The 15,411-nt window shown below is 39.5% G+C and overlaps 1 protein-coding gene across 1 annotated transcript in view; it reads right to left on the bottom strand.

Moving 5' to 3' along the window:
* The window catches only part of URB1 (URB1 ribosome biogenesis homolog), a 47,634-nt gene that overhangs the window by 30,832 nt on the left and 1,391 nt on the right, over positions 1 to 15,411 (bottom strand). The window contains exons 2-14 of the mRNA XM_081859249.1: positions 14,803 to 14,942; positions 13,988 to 14,139; positions 12,325 to 12,457; positions 10,924 to 11,020; positions 10,203 to 10,288; positions 9,364 to 9,489; positions 8,525 to 8,655; positions 7,030 to 7,225; positions 4,739 to 4,876; positions 2,675 to 2,848; positions 1,390 to 1,534; positions 486 to 608; positions 58 to 170 (exon numbers count right to left, since the gene is read on the bottom strand). Of these exons, the coding sequence (XP_081715375.1) occupies positions 58 to 170; positions 486 to 608; positions 1,390 to 1,534; positions 2,675 to 2,848; positions 4,739 to 4,876; positions 7,030 to 7,225; positions 8,525 to 8,655; positions 9,364 to 9,489; positions 10,203 to 10,288; positions 10,924 to 11,020; positions 12,325 to 12,457; positions 13,988 to 14,139; positions 14,803 to 14,942 (1,754 nt within the window). The remainder of the gene's footprint in view (positions 1 to 57; positions 171 to 485; positions 609 to 1,389; positions 1,535 to 2,674; positions 2,849 to 4,738; positions 4,877 to 7,029; positions 7,226 to 8,524; positions 8,656 to 9,363; positions 9,490 to 10,202; positions 10,289 to 10,923; positions 11,021 to 12,324; positions 12,458 to 13,987; positions 14,140 to 14,802; positions 14,943 to 15,411) is intronic.

Here is a 15,411-nt window from a genome sequence, read left to right on the forward strand (position 1 = left end):
AATGAGTAAGACAGCTGGTCTTAATATAGGAGACAAAAATAACCCTCATGTTCCGACCTGCATTTTGAACCAGGAAAACTTGTTTGCAGGCAATTCTAGAGCCACCTTGATAATGTGATATTGTAGAACAGGAGGGATCTCCTGCCGCAGTCCTTTTTCAGTAATAATGCCTGTGGTTGGAAAATAACAATATTTTATTCCATGCATTATATTTCCAGAGCTTACATGATTTCGATAAAACATTAAATTACAGAGGAAAAAACTAACTAAAACAACAAAAAGGAACATAATAGATCAAGGAGTATAAAATGTTTAAGCACTGCAATACACAACAAATATTTAAAACCCTGGGGAAAATAAAGAGGTCTAACAGCAAAATGTTATGTTAGGGCTATAGCTCAGTGGCAGAGCTTTGCATGCATACATATCATACAAATGATTTTCAATGTGTGCCTTACTTCAAAATTTGAAGACTCTTAAATTACCTTTTATTAATTTGCTAAAGTCAAAGTTGCTCTGGGCTACTAAATGGGGAACAGCTTGCTGATAAAGGCAGATCACGTGGAGTAAGACAGCTTTCAAAAGAGTGGTCTCTGCATCATCTGAGCCTAGAGTAGATATATTAGCATATTTTTAAATAGTATTACTAGCAAAGACATAATACAATTCTGTGAAATAGCAGTCAGGATCAAGGGTGATTTAAGAAGTCACCAAGTTAAACCATAATCATGGAGTTAGGTTTATGCATTTAACAGTCTAAGCCCAGCTCCCTTGCTTTGGTGCTTGGAACTGTCCCTGCCCCTTGTGCTTGTGCATCAACCACCACAAACACTGTTGCGTTAGTATTGGCTAACAAAACCCTACATAGTTAAGTACTAATGCACTGAGGGTAGGGGTGGGTGGATATGGCAGTCACAGTCAGAGCTACGAAGAAATTATCATTCTCATCCCTTCTGTGATAGGAAAGAACTGCAGAATAGAGGGGGAGTGGCCATGGCGAAAAGGAAAATCCAGACAACTCCTCTTGCCCCATTGCAAGCCTTTGTTTATGCAGCAAGAGCTTAAGTTGTGCACAGGATAGGAGTGTCACTTAGCTCTGGAAACCATTTCGGCAGAAATGATAACACTGAATTTTGCATCCAATCTGACACTTGCGGAGTCTGCATAGGCTGCACTGTGACTACCCCAGGATAACTCAAGACGTTTCTTGAAAACAGGAGCTCAGATTCTTAGAATAATGTTAGATGCCTCTAAAAGCATCTCTCCTATACGAGGTCATTAACAGGGGTTGTCAAAGAACAGAACAGAGCCATTGTGACTCATCAGATATGAATCATTGTGCTCCACTGTTCACACGCACATTAGATAAGATGACTAAGGTTTTCCTACCATGCTCTCCATTTGTTTCTTTGCCTGCTGTTATTTCCTCCGAAACAGAAGCATCTTCACCACTCCCTTTCTGTCCATCTTGTCCCTTCTCTTGCTTTAGAAGCGACTGCCAGACTGCTACTATGGTAGTCATATCTGGCAAGAGCTAGATTTGTTAAAAAGACCACCAACATTAGCCACTAAATATTGTTATAGAATTGTCTTGTCACTGCAACATGTTTATAGATAATTATTTACAGAGCAGGAATGGAGGAGAAAAGGGGAAAGAACACCCTATGCAAATTCATACAAAAATTTACCAGTCATTGGTTTTTTGAGAAAGTCTGAATTACAAGATGAGAAGTATTTTAAAACTGAGAAATAGTTTTTGTTGTGCAACTGCTAATTAAGCCCACTGATGACTGTTCACTTCAGTTGGTCAGAACTAGGCTCAAGTGAAATGGCCTACAGTTTTTTATACTAATTATCACACCAATTATATAGCAGGTCCAAATACATGCATATCACTATGGTCAGTGTGAAAAAGCAAGACAATGGTATAGGTTAACCACAGTATATGGTTTGGATGACATGCTGAACTGCACGTAATCTAAAAACTGAAGCAGAGGTTTCCAATATCCCCCTCCTGGCTGCATTAGAGAAGGAAAGAGGAGGATACAAGCCCAAGAGGAGGATCGACTTATTCTCAGTTTTGCATTATGTCCCAACATAGCCAATGAGATGCCTCAGCTGTGAGAATCGGAAAACTATTACCTTAGCTCAACTATTACCTTAGTACAAATTGACTGTCAGTCTACAACTGTTGCCCCTTATCTTCAATATCTACTGAAATGATAGGGGGCTGATATTCCCCAAACCTGGCACCCAGTTATGTGTTCTTCCCAGTCAGGTTTCCACATTCAGAATTCCAGAGTTATTGAAACTCTATTTTACCATCTCTACTAACTGGCTGAACATATCTTGCTATTCTAAGCACCATGACTTAAAAATTGCAACTAGTACCTCACAAAGAAATTATTTCAATAAAAGCATATAAGAAGTTTAAAACATTAGTATCCCATTATTCAGCAATTAAGCATTAATTAAGAAAGTCTTAAAGCATCAAGAAATAGTTAGCATATAAATTATAAGAGGGAGAAGACGTTAAGAATCCATTAGAAATATCTCTGGATATTTTTCACCTTAGCTGTCAGGATACAGAAAGTGGAGGAAGAAATCCTGAATGGACGTACTTTCTGCTGCACAAAACTGCAATTATGCACCACACAGTTTTATTAATTTTTACCTTGCCAAGCGCTTCTCTGTATTGCTGGACAAATTCTTGCATCATAGATGGTGTATAGATTTCGGACTTCTCCCATAACGTCTCATTTAGACAGTACTCAATGTTTTTCAGTGCTCTTTTCAAAACAGTTGATATAAGCGAAAAGATTGTATGTTTTACTGTTTTATTGGCTATCTAAAAGAAAAGAGGAACAAACTGTTACTGTGCTTCTGCTTCACCTTTCCAGGAACTGCTGATGTGACCCACTGGTGGCATCACTTTCAATTGCCAGGATGCGGCCAGGAAGCATCAATGTTCCATGTAAGGAGAATGCCTCTCCATGCCTGAACTTTCGCAGGAACTGAGGCAAATAGCAGTGACAAGAGCTACCCCCACCCTTAGTGGAAACAAGACACATTTTTCTACCTTTGCCTTTAACCTGCACAGCTCCACATCAATTATCACATAGCTTCTGCATAGTCAGACTCACTACTTTGCAGGAAGAGAGGGATAAAGGGCCAGACAGAGCACAAGTAAGTCCCACTGGGTTCAGTGAGACTTACCCTCAAGTAGGCGTGCACAGAATGAAAGCCAACTGCAGCCCTGTAAAGTGAAGAGCAAACCAAGCAGCAGCTCTTGCCCCAAGGAAGCAGGCAGACTGGAAAGGGTCAAAGCGTTATGTGGCCAGACAGAGTTTAATACATTCTGGGTACTTTGGACTGGAAAGGTTCTCCCTGCAAGATCTTGTAGTAGTAGTAGTAGTAGTAGTAGTAGTAGTAGTAGTAGTAGTAGTAATATATTATTATTTATACCCCGCCCATCTGGCTGGGTTTCCCCAGCCACTCTGGGCGGCTTCCAACAAAACACTAAAATACAATAACCTATTAAACATTAAAAGCTTCCCTAAACAGGGCTGCCTTCAGATGGCTTCTAAAAGTTTGATAGTTATTTTTCTCTTTGACATCTGGTGGGAGGGCGTTCCATAGGGGGGGCGCCACTACCGAGAAGGCCCTCTGCCTGGTTCCCTGTAACTTGGCTTCTCGCAGTGAGGAAATCGCCAGAAGGCCCTCGGCGCTGGACTTCAGTGTCCGGGCAGAATAATAATAAAATTTTATTTATATCCCACCCTCCCCAGCCAAAGCCGGGCTCAGAGCAACTAACAACATTTACTGAAGAGGAGAGATTGGAAGGAGAGATTGGAAGGTTAACAAAAGGTGCAATAGCTCAACTTGGTGCCCTCCAGGTGTTTCAAACTATAGTTCCCATTATCCCTGATCACTGGCCATGCTGGCTGGGGGTTGATGGGAACTGTAGTCAAAAACATCTGAAGGACCCCAGATGTTTTAAGCACTGGAGAATGATCAAATAATATTGTAAAGTGGGGTTGCCACACACTGCTACGAGACACTGAAAAATCATGATTTACTTCAATTATTTCACATATTTAGGCCACGGTATCAAATGAGCTATGCTAAGTTTACTGGCCTTGTACCAAGAACTGTTTCCCTTCGATGGATTCCATGTTGCTACAGTAATGTTTGAGAGGTAGAATCTACTTGGGTTGCCAATGACATTCAATTTTTTACTATTTGCGCCAACATCTTTGCCATCCAGACAAGGTGGCAGCATCAGGACAGACCTTTGAGACAAAATAAGGCTCACATGCTTCCCCTCCTCTTGTACAGCCATGAGGAGAAGAGGGTTGGAAGCTTCCACTTTAATTTTTCATTAACCACAATTTAGGGTTCAGTTGTAATACTAGAATTAACGAGCATAATGAGCCAGATTCATAAACCACAGACTGAAGTTGCCCTTGTTTTAGTAAACTACAGTTAAGTTTACTAACATAGTCTGTCTGAATGCAGATCCAATGCAAAGGTGTGGTTTGTCAAAATCAAAGCAAAATCTTCCTCACAAGCCCAAGGCTTGCACAGGCTCACTCCTATAACATGAAAATTCAGCCACTGAGTTCTTGCAACTGTTGGAACATTCCATGGAAGATAAGCTTTAATAAGGAAAGTGCCAGCAAAATTGCTTAGTGGAACCAAAAACCTCCCCATCCGGATTATAAAGAGAAGTTCTTACATTTAATCCTTGGGTAAACATGACTTTGTTGCAGACAGCTGGAATGGTTGTTACCATCACCATTGAAAGCAATCTTGGAAAAGGAACAAACTCTGTTGTTTTAAAAGCAGTAGAAATCTCTGGTTGAGCCTCATAGATCTGAAATTTTTATAGAAAATACACATTGTTAAGACAGTGCTAATGAGGCCATGGCCCCTAAAGCCAATTCAGCTGAACATGTACAAAAGTTATTATACAGTAGTGCCTCGCAAGACGAAATTAATTCATTCCACGAGTCTCTTCGTCTTGCGGTTTTTTCGTCTTGCAAAGCACCCCTACTAGCGGCTTAGCGGCTTAGCAGCTATTAGCGGCTTAGAAAAGGGGGGGAGGGGAAAAACTCGCAAGACTTGCAAGACGTTTTCGTCTTGCGAAGCAAGCCCATAGGGAAATTCGTCTTGCGAAGCGCCTCGAAAAACGGAAAACTCTTTCGTCTAGCAAGTTTTTCGTCTTGCGAGGCATTCGTCTTGCGGGGCACCACTGTATTATAAAACAGTCTGAAATGCCTAATTCCTTATGAAAAGAAAGGTGTTTGGAGATAAACCCAACTGGTGTCCATCAACTGTTTATTTGATAAAGCATAGCTTTCCACCAGCAGAAGAGGGATTTAGGAGAACTTCAGCAGTTTCCTGCTGTAGCCACCTCAAAACAAAAATTCGTGGAGGGTAAGGATATCAATGGCTACTAGTCATGATGGCTGTGCATCACCTTCAGTAACAGAGGCAGCAAGTCGCTGAGTATCAGTTGCTGAGAATCCTAAATAGAGACGGTGATATTGCGCACGGTCGCTCTCTCCCGGCAAGAGTTTAGTTTCCATAGCTTATCTATTGTTGTCAATATTAATTTTTCCTGTTTAAGACACTTTATCAGGATGTTGCTGAGTAACAGAAAAGCTATTCATAAGCGTTCTAATCAAATAAAAAATAATTTGCCATCTAATTTCTCCATCACTGATCTCATTCTTAGTTAATATATTCTATTACTTTCAAAAACATTTTTTCCCATTCACTAGGAATAAAGGATATGTATTAATCTCTCTCTAATGCATTTTAGTAAGAAGTTTTTAAAACCCCTCGCCACATTTTCTATAAATAACTAGGAAGAGCTAAGTCAACTCACACCAGCTAAATGATCTTTAGCTTGAAGGATGGCCAATATCTTCTTGGCAACTTATAGCTCAGGGTCCCTGGTACAGAACTCAGTAAGCACAGAGGAAGATAATAATATATTGGCTCCTATTTAATCACCCGTTTTGAGTTGATAATGTACTCTTTCTAAAGAGCAGATAACAGCAATTATGCCCAGAAAAAAGGTAGGAGAACAAACTTAGCCCACATATTACCATCTTGCCTCCTGTTTATTGTCAGAGCTGTATACATGCCATAAGTGTTGCAGAAGCATAGAATGTGGTACCAAGTCCAAAATTCAGTATCCTGGGAATCTAGGCTTATAACCACTCTGCCTTATAACTGTATTGAAGGTGTAAAGGCAATGCCTGGCAAAGTTCTAGATGTCAGTAGGTGTGAGCTGGTATTCCCATTTCTATCCCAGGGAGTAGAAATGGAGCTTCCTTATATCTTCTTTCATCTTCCTCAACTGGCAGAACAAACATTTTAAAACCATTAGGAAATATATGCAGCAATGGACCCCAATATTAATTTGCATATTTGAATCAAATATGATTTTGCATGATTGGTACAGATTCCATTGCACAAAGTACCATTGAATGTTGATTCTGCACAGATGGCACAAAATGGCGGCCAGTTATGATCAGATGTGGTTAATTCCTGTGCAAAAACATTTCCAAACTCAGGACTTGTTCATATGTTACAACGGCAAAATATCAACCTAGTAAAATCTTAGGCTTTCTGTATCATGCTCTTATTAAGTAATATCATTTCAACTGTGTGACTACAGTATGTTCCTAGCATTCTTTTCAAGGACAGATCTGGAGGGCAGATAATAGAGAGGTATTATGTTCAGATAAATATAGTAAAGATAGACATTATTTACTCACATGGTGAGGTGTGGGAGAAGAGCAACCCAACCCAAAGGTCTAACTCTGTTGGGATTTCTCCACAATAAGAAATGCATGAACAGGCCCTTAACCAAAATGAGTCTCTTTGCTACTCCCCCATCAAATATAACTACAGGGGGGGGGGGAATAAAGATGTTTACTGTGATCCTAACACAGCAAAAAAGTTGGTAAATGTTATTTTCATTTACAAAGGGTATACTTTTCATAAAATTCTTACCTTCCTCAGCAATTTCATATTGTCTAGCCAAGCTGATTTTAGCCTGGGAACAAAAGAATACTGGGACTCCTTAAAGTATCTGTTCAGTAAATCTGGGCACACTTTGAATATGTTCACCGCAAGATCAGCAACCATCTCATCTTCTGCAGCAGTCTTTAGATTCACGAGAAAGCGCAAAAGAACCAAATTCCCTCCTCTAGTAAAAAAAGATTTTGAAAAGCAATCACTATGGCAGCATATGTCACCATACAGTTGAAACCAATTCTAACAGTGGCCAGGATCCAAACAACTGCTCTAGGCATGAGCAAGGGGGTCTTGAGCATGCCCAGTGGAATTTGACTCTCCCCTGCCCCCCTTTGACCCCCATCTGATTCACAAACTGCTCTTGTAACATTCCTCAGTTTCAAAAGAGGTGTGCCATGGAGCAGAAAAAACTGCTATTAGACAAGCAAAACAAAACAGCACCCCTACAAAGCTCCCTTGGGTGTATGGAATTAGTAAAGTGGCTCTTTGGGTGCAGGCAAGATGGTAAATAAGGCTCTAAATTCTGCTCAGTTTACTTTTGACAGAGAGAACCCAAAACAATTCTGTAAGCTACTGAAATTGCAGAATTGTTATCTAATTTAGACACTTTAGATAGGACATAACTGGCGCATTATTGTTTCAATCTCATTTGCAAGAAACAGTACCAGCTGAGAATTTAAGCAGGAGGCAGGATGGGAAGAATGTCAGCCTAGGTACTGCAAGAACTAGCTAAGCAAAGTAAATCAGTCAAGAAATTCTTAGGTGGTTTTTATTTACCTTTTTACCTCACTAGCTGGGCTACATATAAGCCTTTCTCTTCAACAAAAGGGGTCATAGGACTGTTCATAAAGGAAGAAGCTTATGACAGAGAGGCCATTCTTCCAGGCAGCTACTGCCTGCACATGTAGACCAATCTTTTCACAAGCAAAGACCAGTGCTTCACAGAACCTTCAGCTAAGCAGCCTGTATCATATGATGGCAACAACTCCCCAAGGGAAACCACATTATATTTTTTAAAGCTCTGTTTAGGCTTCTCACTAAAAATACTTGAAGTATTTTGTTCAGCCTTGTCTTCTGGGAGCTGTGGAGTGTTGGGGCTCCACCCTGTGGCCTTCCTTTAAAAAGGAGATGACATAACAATTGTCAATGTTTCTGCCTCAACCAGAATCACGGTTTGAGACTGGCTGTGGTCCTACAACCCAAGTCCACTTCTACCCCTGATGCAACGGACTAGGAAACATTCTGGGGTTTGGGGTAGCTTCCTGGCTGCCCTTCCAATTCTATCTTTCTTCATTCCCTCAGGTTCCTGACAAGTCTCAGTTCCACAGTGGGGAACACCTGCAGTCCACATACAAAACCAAAGCAATTTTTGTACGTTTGGTTTGTCTGGTTGAAAATGAGAATCTTTGATTTAAACAGAGAATAGCTGACGGGACTATTTTCAACCACCGGAGTAACTGGGATACTTTACCTGCCAGATGTGCCAAGGCTTGGATCATAAAAGTTAATGCCATGTTTCAGAGAACAACAGAGATCCAGTAAAAAATTATGGACGAGTTTCCTCACTAGGATCTTTCCTGCCTCTTCAGGATCCTGGGTAGCCTGCGTAGAGCACAAAGATCAATGTTTACTAGAATTTGTTTATTTGACCATAGCTCAGTGGCAGAGCACATGCTTTCCATGCTTCAGAAGGTCCCAAATGTGGTACCTGGCATATCCAGGATCAGAGAGCAAGTGATGGGGAGGGCTCTGCCTGAGAAGCTGGACGGCTGCCATCAGTCAGAGGAGATGAGCAATGGGGAATCAGATCAATATTCCCTCTGGCTGGGAAGTCAAATTTGAGGGGCAGAATGGGGTGGCATTTATGAGTAGGACATGAGTCCCAAGACCTAGCAGCAACCAGCAGATTCTTGGAGGAGAAAAAGGTGAATGGTGAGACACTATAAAAAGCTGAAGACACTGTCTGTTAAATGTCCGTAAGCTGGTTTAGGAAGGATCAGAGAAGACTTTTCTTCCTCACTTCCTTTGCTGTTTTCAGCTGTGCATACTAACCTTCCCCAACCTGGTGCCCTGCAAATGTTTTGAACTCCCAACTCCCATCCCATTTTGAATTTCTGCCAGCCACCCTCAGACCTGGTGCAGGGTGAGTAATAACAACAACAATAATAATCCTTACCCTAGGCAAAATATTGTTTTACTATACAGGGCCAGATATAGCTTTCCTCTTTTTCTTGGATTAGTATAAAGGCAAAACCCTTTCTGCTGAGGTTAAACAGTGAAATAGAGAAAGATAAGAAGAAACTGCTGTACCACGACATCTTCTGTGCTGACGTCAGTAATTCCATTCCAGCGGTAGAGTGAGGCAATGTGGTTCAATACTTCGACAGTAAAAAAACGCACTTTCTGGGTCTTGCTAAGATTTCTATTGTGAACTACCTAGAAAAAAATACAACACATACACAAATTTCAACTACAAAGCTGAAAAAAATAATCTTTTATCTTGATAAATTTATAATTCCGCATTTTCAGGCTAGAGCCTACCTTTGAAATTCCTTTGTTCAAGAATGGTCAAGTTTAAGGTCATTAAGAAAGAGACTGAAATGTTCTCCCATGCATTTCTAAATATTGTCCTTTCTGATGTCAGATTGTGTACATTTGTTTTATTTTTAGAGAAACCTGTTTGTCCTAGGAAGAGTGCAGGGTGGCATTTCTAGTAGATGATTGCTTATACCACACTGGAAGATGAACAAGTGAATGAACCCTTGATTTTGTTAAGTCTTTAAGATGCCACAATACTGTTGTTTTTGCTTCAGCAAACTGAAACAGCTGCCCTTGCCCCCAGAAATTGAAGTTTCAAAAGAAATCCAAAAGAATCTAGTTATTTTTACAGGATATACAAAAGGTTTAAAACTTCCTAACAGTTGCTTTGAACTACTATTTTCTTGTTTGTTTAAAAACTCAGCAAATTACAGGCTCCAACTCTTAGGGAATATTTTATGATCAAACAAAAGCTCATAACAGAAATGCTGACAAGATCTAAACTGTAGCCAAACATTAAAGGATTGGTAATTGGAGAGTCTTTGGAAAACCACAACAGAGTTACTTTCAGCAAATAAGATACAAAGAGTAAAGTCACGTCAAGGTCATACCTTAGTTGCCAAAGTGGAAAGTAGAAGGCTAACTGTAGAAATTCTATCTTCCTTCAAACCGGTTCGAAAAATATCTGGGATGAAATCTACAAACCATTTAAAAATGTTAAAAACATAATTGGAAGATGGAAAGCGTTTTTAAAATGAAATCAGTTTTATCAAGTGTTGCCACTGGTGTTACCGAATGCTTTGGTCTACAAGGTGAACCAAAAGCGAATGGACTCAGAATAAACAATGAACTTGTACCATGGAAGAGGGTAGATGAATTCTGAACTCTACAGTATCTACAGTAAGGATAGCCAACTATGGGGGAGCAGGGGAAATCTGGCCCATAACATTGTTCCCAATCCAAAGACTCAAGTTTCTCCAAACAGAGCTAAGAAACCGGCAAAGCACTTTAACTTTCCTTTGCTGGGATAGAACAGTAAGGGAATCTTGCCCTCATTAAACTCAGCCACTTACTCAAAAACATGAGCAAAGGGTTCTTTAAATCTCTGTCTTCCTCTATTAAAGAGCACAGAAGTTTTCCTAAGTTCTCCCATTATGTATCTCAACAACTAAATGCCTTGTGCAATACAACTCACAGGCGAATGAAAGTGAACTGCTCCTTCTTAAAGTTTGTATCCAATGAATTTAGGTACTCGTAACATCCAAACACGGACCTCTCACTTCACAAATAAGAGGGAGATATTAACGCCTTTAAGAAATATTTATAATATACCTTTTAACTCCAGAACGTGGACAAGGATTGTGTTGTCACCAGCAATTAAAAAAGAAACAGCATACTGGATATATGCCATACGAACATCAGGCTTGCCCTAAATAAATGTTAAGAGACATTCAGCAACTTATAAACCCAAATGCCAACTCACTACAACAGTTGTAATATGAGGAATACATATTTAAAAGAGTGACTGCAATTTTAAACAGTTCACAGTCTTTTAACTAGCAGAACCATTTCTATGTTTATCATATTTCATAAGGTGCACTCCATCAGAAACTTAGGCCCTCTTTACCAGTGTGGTGTCACTTCTTCCACAGTGGTTTATAAAAGAGCCTAGATATGTATAACAACAACTGCTGTTGTGGTTTCCTCACATGTTTACATAAAACAAAAGCAGTCAAAATCCCAAGGGCCCAAGATTATTTATGCATTAAACATGGGAGGAAGATGAACAATGTGTTTTTGTGTACCTGGAACAATGTAAGATTAACAGAAGAGGCGGTTTACCAGTCATATGAATGAATGAACCTTCCTATACAGTCGTACCTTGGAAGTTGAACAGAATCTGTTCTGGAAGTCTGTTCAACTTCCAAAGCATTCAACTTCCAAGGTGCAGCTTCTGATTGGCTGCAGGAGCATCCTGCAGCCAACTGGAAGCCATGCCGGATGTTCAGCTTCTGAAAATCATTCGAAAACTGGAACAATCACTTCCGGTTTTTGATTGTTCGGGAACCGAAGCGTTCAAGTTTACAGGCGTTCAGCTTCCAAGGTACCACTGTACATGGGAAGCTAACACATCTTCTTGATGTCCCTGTTTTTATCAGCAGCTTTCTGGAGCGGAACAGCAGACAAACATGTTGCACTTCCATGCACACCTGCATTTTGCAGTAGCATAATCCTAGGAAAACTGTACAATGTGCTTTTACAGAACTCTGGAAGGAATCCACAGCTTGAATCACACATTATGGTGTGTGTTTGTGTGCATATGAGCTTGCTTGCTGTGAAATTCTCACAGGATGACTTTGCTACTTCTTTTTTATGCAAGAAGGCATTTGTGTAAGGGGAAGGGGGGGACATAACAGTTACATCCATGTCATACAAAACATAGGTGCCATTTCATACAAAAGCTCCCCCCCACAGAAAAATGATGTAATAAAATCACGTATATATACATTTTTTTTAAAAAAAACCTAAGTAAATCAAGAATCAAAAAATGTTTCCCCTGTGGATCAGTGACAATTTGAAGCAATAAAACAATCCACATCAATGATGCTCTGCACATGATATAGAAAGAGACTTAGGTATTCCCATCCCCAATTCTAGCTTTACTTTTCACAGCACAAAAAACAAATATGGTTAAGCCATCACTTACACTCACTGCATATTTCCTCCTCTTACCTTATAATCTCTCCTCTTCACTAAACTAGGAAGGAATTTATTATTGAAATCAAAGTGGCTGTAGACATCCCTTGCAGCATCCGGCCCCTGTGACACCATTGCAGATAGCAAGATGAGGCACTGGCGAGACAGTCTGCATAAGCAACACAGGAGATGGAACAGTACATAGGCAAACCAGTCAGTGGAAAATTAAGAACTGACACCTTTGAAATTAAAATAGGCAAGTCTGAATTATGTCAGCTATGAGCGGCAGATACCTAGCACGTCACCACTAGACAGATTTGTGGAGGGGAGAGAGGAATTCCCATTGTGAAAGCCAACATCCTTGTGGCAATGGGAAACTTTGCTGGGTACAATGCTCTCTATTTTTTGTTTCATCACTTTTAAGATGAATGATTGAAAATTATATAGGCCACTTCTTTATGAATAACTCTACCAGGCTAAGCCCTGTTAAATTATGGTCCCAAGGCTGCCCTATCATTAGAAATGCTAAGGCACATCCCAGACTGAAGTGTTTGCCTGAAAACACTTACCAATAAGCATCTAACCCAAATTTCCTCCCCTTTTGTTTTTTGTTTGAAATTCATTGCTGTAGCTTTTTCCTTACTTTTCTGAAGTTTGTAACTGAAAACCATAAAACCTAAAAACTAGCAATTTTGGCTGAGGCAGTCCACCTCAGCAGAAGATTTGAGGGAAAAGATTTCAGTAACTAAAGAGTGCTAGTGTGGTTTTATAGTAATAAAACATAATAATATAAATGTTGCACCATTTGAATTTTGTACTTCAGGAAACAAAAATGTCTTGGGCCATCTTTGCCTGGTCTTTCAGTATTTGTAGCAGCTCGCTTATTAGAAATATGGTTCCAGATTCCTTGCCAAGGTGCAGGAGAGAATGTCAAGATATGGGAACATATCTCCATTTATGGTGGGAATATCCACAAGTTTAACTGTTTTTGAATACTGTGGTTTGTAAGAATGCACTCGATGTAAAAGGCAAAATAATGCCATCCCCACAATTAGCCCTTGTAAACCTCTTTACAGAGCAAGAATCTGTTCCATATAGCAGGGAACTGGTCACTTACCAGACTAACTATTGCAAGATTCTGGAGAGAGAATTCTGGTATACAAAAGTGTAGGATATTGCATTATTAGAAAAATTGACTCACAGAGTACATAAAAGTAGTAAGTTTATTTTAATTTGGTATTATTTTGTCACTTATGTTACTATCCATGAGTATGGCCAGGCCCTACCAACAGCTTTTAAACACATGTGGTTGATGTGAGTAACTGTTATTTTTATACTTTTCTTCCTGTTGATGAGTCTTTTTTTTTATAGTGGACCCCTGCACTCTATAATGGATGCTGAACATTGTATTTTGAATTTTTAAAAAATGTGCCACCACATTTTTGCAAGTATGCTTTGAATCTATGCTGGTGGAGTAGAAGCCTCAAATAAATAAATATATGAACATGGAAGCAAAAAGAAAGGAGAGGAAGGTCATGGCCAATTAAAGTATTCTCCTAAATCAAGTATAAAGAGTACTTTGTGTACCATTCCAAGATATGTTCTCAGGATTAAAGTGGCATGATCCTGATCAATGGAAATATTGTTTCATTCAAGTTTTAGACAGTTATATATGTCCTTTGGTTTGCAATGAACTTACCTGTGACTCTCAGAATACAGAGCAGCATAGATTAATCTCATGTAGCTATTGATCAGCTTCTTTACTATGTTCATCCCTACCACACTGAAGTGGGACAAATCACTTGCTGTTCGCAGCAAAATGCTTTCTAGAGCTTGAAAGATTAGCAGCATCTGCAACATTTAAATACTTTATTATACGTTGTTTATTGGAGTGGGTGGGTGGGTGGGTGGGTGGGAAAAGCAGCAAATATTAGTAGAACAGCTTGAGAAGTCATCATCCTAAATAAAGTATAACATCTAACAACAAAGGAAGCTTCCAAATGTAAAAATGTAGCAAGTGCTTAGATCCACTGCTTCCTCTTACAATGGTAAACTCTAAATTCAGAATACCAAAATAAAGCAAAGAAATATTGCAAATGAATTGTGGACCCTATCTTTGCTAAACAAGGTCTTCAAGGAGACAATTTCTGTAATAGTAAGTCAAAATTTCCAAGCCAATGCTCCTGTCCTATAGTGTAACAAAATGCCTGCAGCCAACACACAATTTCAAAGGAAGGTGGAACAACAGTGTGCATCACAAACGTGCAGGGCTACAAATCCTACAATATGAAAATATGAAGGAAATATTTCACAGACTTATTGTGAGAGCAAATAAGATTATCATTTTAAGTGTTTCAATGTGTGAAATACTTGACAAGCAATAAATGTTAATTTAACTGTGTGAAGGTTCCAGTGGAAAGTTTATTCCTTATTGCTTTATGTTACCAATCAGTACTTGTTCAATGTATACACAACTCATCATAGAATGCTAAATGCAACAAATGAAATACTGACCTCACTTTCAGGCCGCCTTTCGCCATCCAGAAGTTTTAAAATTTCTGCGCACTCGACAGAAACTTTTATGTATCCCTCTACAACATCATACTGTTCTGCTGATGGTAATGATTTCGCTCTCGATATGAATGTTTCCAAACCTGGAACAAATCAAGGACTTATTCAACACTTGCCCGAAATCCTTGAGAGATGCTGTCATTCAGTATAGCCAATACTGAGCTGGATCAACCAGCTAAAGAAGGCAGCTTCCTATGTACCTAGAAACCACCACCAACAAATTGCTGGCATTAATACCTTGCCAATGTAACCTCTGGGAACAGAACACAGGTGCAGACCGACAAACAAATGGTGCAACAGTAACTAAGTGGAAAATAAATTTGTAATATTGCACCATAACAAAGTTGGAGCAGTGAACTGGGAGTCTATTACCTGGGTAAATCTGAAGATTTAAATATTATAAATAAAATCATTGAATCATAGACTTGTAGAGTTGGAAAGGACCATAACAATCATCTAGTCCAACCCCATGACACTGAGATTAAGAGTCTCTTTTTTTATGTTGACAAACTTCCCTACCTGGGGACATCTTACAAACTTTCTACCCCCTCC

Source organism: Podarcis erhardii (assembly GCF_964252035.2).
Source record: "Podarcis erhardii genome assembly, chromosome: 4".
NCBI lineage: Eukaryota > Metazoa > Chordata > Lepidosauria > Squamata > Lacertidae > Podarcis > Podarcis erhardii.